This window comes from Bipolaris zeicola (assembly GCF_000523435.1).
Source record: "Bipolaris zeicola 26-R-13 unplaced genomic scaffold scaffold_354, whole genome shotgun sequence".
Lineage (NCBI taxonomy): Eukaryota > Fungi > Ascomycota > Dothideomycetes > Pleosporales > Pleosporaceae > Bipolaris > Bipolaris zeicola.
The window spans coordinates 151-5,607 of record NW_006912403.1 but is presented as its reverse complement, the minus strand read 5'-3'; the positions used below and the strand labels follow the sequence as shown (position 1 = coordinate 5,607).

At 49.6% G+C, this 5,457-nt stretch overlaps 4 protein-coding genes across 4 annotated transcripts; 3 read left to right on the top strand and 1 right to left on the bottom strand.

Annotated features, from left to right (window-relative positions):
- Window positions 1–27: 27 nt before the first annotated feature.
- COCCADRAFT_111043 (uncharacterized protein) lies at window positions 28–195 on the top strand (the record flags this gene model as incomplete). The annotated part of the gene is made up of 1 exon (XM_007719824.1): window positions 28–195. One exon carries the CDS (start codon window positions 28–30, stop codon window positions 193–195), a length of 168 nt encoding a protein of 55 aa, XP_007718014.1.
- Window positions 196–428: 233 nt separating this feature from the next.
- On the top strand, window positions 429–980 carry COCCADRAFT_42593 (uncharacterized protein; the record flags this gene model as incomplete). Its single annotated transcript, XM_007719823.1, has 2 exons — window positions 429–785; window positions 834–980. Coding segments are annotated over 2 exons (504 nt in total), but the record flags the coding sequence as incomplete, so codon positions are not given.
- A 192-nt stretch (window positions 981–1,172) lies between these two features.
- Window positions 1,173–2,018, top strand: COCCADRAFT_111053 (uncharacterized protein; the record flags this gene model as incomplete). Its single annotated transcript, XM_007719822.1, has 1 exon — window positions 1,173–2,018. The coding sequence occupies one exon, from the start codon at window positions 1,173–1,175 to the stop codon at window positions 2,016–2,018; it is 846 nt and encodes a 281-aa protein (XP_007718012.1).
- Window positions 2,019–3,332: 1,314 nt separating this feature from the next.
- On the bottom strand, window positions 3,333–5,029 carry COCCADRAFT_9781 (uncharacterized protein; the record flags this gene model as incomplete). Its single annotated transcript, XM_007719821.1, has 5 exons — window positions 3,333–3,505; window positions 3,559–3,846; window positions 3,898–4,031; window positions 4,081–4,690; window positions 4,750–5,029. The coding sequence occupies 5 exons, from the start codon at window positions 5,027–5,029 to the stop codon at window positions 3,333–3,335; spliced, it is 1,485 nt and encodes a 494-aa protein (XP_007718011.1).
- Between the last annotated feature and the right edge of the window lie 428 nt (window positions 5,030–5,457).

Below are 5,457 nucleotides of genomic sequence, written 5' to 3'. Positions count from 1 at the left end.
CCATCCGGGATGGCAGTGCATGATGGGATGGCAGCGCCATCACAACCATCCCGCCAAGATGGGATGGAAGGGATGGCAAGACCGGAAGCAATGAGGATAAAAGGATGGATGGATTTCATTATTACTCTCGTTGTGGTCAACTCAAATTGTACTTTCTTACTAGTTGCTTTACTTAACAAGATTGTTACTCGTTAGTCTATTCGATATAGATTAGTAGTTGTCATACCTTTGTTACCTTCTATTCAAGCATACCACTCCACTGCATCGCCAGACAAACTCTCACGGCGCTCTTCACACCATCTCACTCGCCCTAACCCGGACCGAGCTTAGAGAAGTATCAGCACCCAACCCCGTGTAACACTTTGACCACCCACGGATTCAGTGGACTTAGGAAGATCAACAATAGGACGCCCGATTAAGATTCAAAGATGTCTCACAACCCGGCTCAGTCACAGGCAGGTGCCGATGGACCAGTTCAGAGTCCCGGACCAGTGCCCAACCCAGCAGTCGACGATGAGATGCTGACCCCAAGTGACGACGAGGTGGACGACGACGCACACAACTTACGAGAGCTGCGGAATCTTAGGCACCAGGCCACGATCCATGCACAGCAGATGGCTGAGATACAAGCGATGATCAATCAGCTCACGAGTCAGCTGATGGCCACACCGAACGAAAAGCCTATCAAGAAACCCAAGATGGCAACCCCAGACAAATATGACGGAAACCGCGATGGGTTACGGACGTTCCTCACCAACATCGAGTTGTACTGTGGTTACAACGATGTGCCAAACGACGAAGAAAAGATACTCATGGCCTACACTCACATGAAGGGGAAAGCGGCAAGCTGGATGCAACCTTATGTGGAGGACTTTCTAGTGGACATCGACAACAAAGGAACCAAGGACGATACGCGTACCTTGTTCAGCAGTTGGGCCAACTTCAAGGAAGAATTAGGACGCATCTTCGGGGAGGTAGACGCGGAAAGCCAGGCAAAGAAAGCGATATCTCGCCTGAAGCAGACCAAAGCAGTATCAGCATATACTACTGAGTTCCGGCAACTCCAACAAAGGATCAGTAGCTGGGGCGAGGGAGCGTTTATGGACGCATACGAAAGGGGCCTGAAAGAGATCATTAAGGATAATATGATCCATTGGCATCAGCCAAAGACCATGCAGGAGCTCGTAGAGCTCGCCACGCGCATCGACAACAGGCTCTGGAACGGCGCCCAGCAGAAAACACGACTCCAACCAACTACGGCCAACATGAAGAAACACCGGAATCGCACTAACAAAGACGGCGATACTTATATGACGGACAAAGTTCAGAACAAGGTCAAGAACAAGAAATCCCAAGGAACGAACCAAGACAATATTTCCAAGAAAGAGCGACAGAAACGCTACGATAACAAAGCATGCCTCCGATGCGGAGAAATGGGACACTTCCGCAGAGGCTGCCCAAAGAACGAAGTTAGGCAGACAGTCGTCATGGCCGATATGAAAATTTTTCGAACATCTGAGCTGGAACCCATAGCAAACACCAAGGACGAGGTCAGCGACATTGCCGTGTACGACGAAACCCGTCTACCAGGACGGGAACCTTACGTAAAGCTCCCACAGCCGATTCAGATGGAGGAGATCGGAAGCTGGGATGACCCACAAGACGTCGAAGGGGTACTATATGAGGTCGGGGCACTGCAACAGTTAGCCCAAATGCAGTGTTGGGTATGCGGAGATACCAAACACCTAGCCAACGACTGCACACGCCTGGGAAGGATAGGAACCACAGGCTACAACACACAAAACGCGATTTACCAGGCCCCTAACCAACAACGGTATCTTGAGGAAGAGTTACCTGAGGCCTTTGACCAAGGACTTCCTCAAAAGAGCACTTGCACCCGGCACAAACACCTACACTGGGTCGACTGTAAACAGAGAAAGTATAGCCCGACTCCATGTACCAATATGACCAAGCAGTTCAGTCTTAACGATCATTACGATGGAAATGAGTATTCCTGATACAAGTCGCACGAAAAAAAAGCCTTAAAAACCCTCTTCAAAGATGGTAATTACAAACGATGGTCAGTGCAGGGGATATACCATGCTGCAGAACAGGCGCTTCCGTTGCTTAGCAAGAGAGACCTCAGCAATGTCATTGACCTCCTCCAAAAGTCCATAATGTCGCGCAAAAAGGTCTCTTTGCGCTTCCGCTCTGCTCCAAAGAGGAGTCAGATGGGACATGCCTACTGGGCTGACATGATGCAACGCATCTGCAAGCTTGCGTAGCTAAGAATCGCCATTGCTGATCGCCGCAAGTGATCCAATGACATGCGATAAAAATAAAATAAAATAATTAATGCTATATAGCATAGATCTAGATTGTGGCATTGTAGAAAGCTCAACTGTGTATGGCATGCAGGCGCCAACAACGTTTCAACTTTTGTTTCTTGAATTACAAAATGACCATTGAGACTAAGCAACTACCAATGAAAGACATCACGCATGGTTGGGAGACTGCAATCGTTTGGTCTCAAAGTACCTCACGTCTGTTTCGCGACAGGGTGCCTCCTGTGACGCAAGGATGGACGTTGGTTAATTAGTTGGTTGCTTTATCTTGCAAGTTGTGTATTAACGATAGCACGTTGTTTTTTCTTTTCTATCTAAACACAATACCACAAAAGTGACGGAAAACAGCCCCTCTAAGCAGCTCTCGAAATTGCAATGCGCTCAGCAGGCCAGCCTTGCTAGGCCACCTTCCTGTGTTCGTTTGTGTTCAGCTTGTCCAGCAGGTAGTTGTACACAACTCGTCACACAAGGCAAATGTCTTTGGCGCACTCTTTCGATGTTTCACTCTAGAGTTAGACACAGTATGTGTAGTGGCTTCTAGAAATCGATGCGAGCACTGATACTGTCATCACGATAGGGTGGCGAAGCAGATGGCCGCACCCAACCATACTCTCAAAAAAAGTTGGTGCGACTGCTGCAGAGCCACGGCAAGTACAAGAGGCGGAAAAAATATTGCCGAAACCAAACGATCCATTCAAACTGGCGATAATAAGCGAGTAAGCAGGGATCCTGACCAGCACACGCTGGAAAGTGGGAACATCTTGGTTTTGATACTGAAAAGCTGTGGTAAGCACGATAAGGCGCAGACAGGAACATCTGGATACGTTGGCGGACCTAATACTATGAGGGCATTGTGTAGAAGTGTCTTTACGAGTTCAATAGCGTGCATGTAACCTAAGATAGAATGCAACAGGCAATTCACATAGCATCTCTTCTTTGTCAACGCTTCATCTCTAGTGCCCAAATTTGGTTGTATAATCCGTCGCATCAGTCGCCGCTAGCATCAACCTTGCAACCCTCTGCTATCGTTAGAACCACCGTCGATTTCTGCTTCTCGACGCCAAGTAACTCAAGACGCTCCCCACACGGAAGCTTTAGGCCTGGAAAACTCTGAAGCAGGCGCACGATTGTGTACCCAGCTTCTGTGAGCGCAAAGTCGGCTAGTAGCACACTTGTTAGCTGAAGAGACCCACCTCAAGCCAAGCATGCTCACCTCCAGGGCATCTCCTCGGCCCGCCATGAAAAGGAATGTAGCCCCACTTGGAACTCGTAGGATTATGCTTCAAAGGTATATCTTCATCCCATCTCTCTGGACGAAATAACTCGGCATCCATGCCGTACAGATCCGGCCGTCTATGCATCGAGTACAGACTGAACGCAACTATGCTCCCTTTCGGAACGAGGACTGGATCGGCTCCGGTCGGTCCGCCCCCAGTAGGAAGCACGGTTGTCTTCAAGGCGGTTCGAATATTGACGGGGACCGGCGGGTAGAGTCGCAACGCTGTGTAGGCTGAGTTTTTGTACTACCTAGGGTCGGACTTGTAGAACATACTTTCTTTAAGCACGTTTGTTAGGTATGGCATCTTCATCAGATCGTCCCGACTGGGATGTGAGCCTGTGGCACACGTCGACGCAATCTCTGTGCGCAACTTGTCCATAACTTGCTGGTGGCGAACGAGCAGGAAGCTGGAAAGTCAGCTAAAAGCTGGCAAAAGCGCGGCCCGTATCAACTTACAATGCCCAGGAGAGAAGGCTGGCTGTTGTGTCTCTTCCCGCCGCTAGAATGCTGATTGCCTGGGCTCGAAGGGCGGCTCGATTAGATGCGGCCTGTGCAATGGAGTTTATGAAGCTGTGTGTCTCTGGATATTCGATTTCGGCAGGTACCTTCTGCACATGGCCGTCGATGTTACGGTCTACGAACGCATGAATGTCCCTACAGGCCTGGCGGAATTCTCTACTGTCTATCAGCCAGTAAAACCCGGCAAACCTTAGCCTCTTGATAATCCACTGTTGGGCTGTATCAAATGCATCCGCAAAGCGATGCTCCTTGCCCTCCTGTGCTCCACTCAGGCTACTATCACACCTTCCAAAAAGAAAGCCTGTGGTAGTGTCGAACGTCATGCGGAAGAACAAAGGCTGCAGGTCGACTGTGCCTCTGCACTCTCTTACTGCATGGATCAGTTCATCTACTGAATTGCGGAATGTCTCAAGATTGCTGTAATACTTGTGGTGCAGCTGCGGGCGTAACAAGTCCCGGGAGCGTTTCCAGTCAGCTCCTTCCTGGGTGAAGATGCCTTCTCCAAACATTGGCATTGCAACAGCCCGGCGTGCGCCAATTCCAAAGTCTGGTGGCATTGTCATCTCTTGGCAGCTGCTCTACTCTAGCCATCAGGGGAACACCTACCTTTGGCCTGAGTGGAGAGAACGGCTTCTAGGTTGGCCGGCTCCATCGTGCCAAACACCTTGGTTCCAAGGAACTTTTGTTCCAGCGTGCTTCCCGTTTGCTGGAAGTGAAACAAGAACAACTGCATCAACCGCAACTCTGCATCTGCCTGAACCATCTGCTTAAGGCGGTCGAGACCGAAAGGCCAATGGACGTGCAGCGTTGGAGGCGAACGGCATCCGTGACGAGTGCTAGTAGCCTTTTCTGCCTTGTACAACTTAGCAACACCAACACCAGACATGTCCTTACTTACTACTCGCTGCTGGTGATGAGCTAGACACATACTGATCGTTCTTGCTACCACCACAGTGACAACTAGGAATAGTAATGCCAACATCGTCTCTTCTAGGATGAAATCTGCAGCGGGAAAGCGGTGAAGACTTAGTCGAAGCATAGTCTAACGTACGTTTGACCTTGCTTTCTGGCGCGGTCTTGCCGGTGTTTCACGCTATATCACGTACTACTATTCATTTTCAAAGCTACGATCTAGCTTGGGATAGGACTAGGTGAAATTCTTTCTCAGCATGAAACCACTCAGGATCCAAAACCACTCAGGCTCACAGGACTCTACTATGTAGGAGTACCAGGGCTGCAACGGCTAGCGACAACCGTAAGGGAGAAAAGCCCAATGACCAAACCGTCATGTGGCGTGCAGTACACACACACACA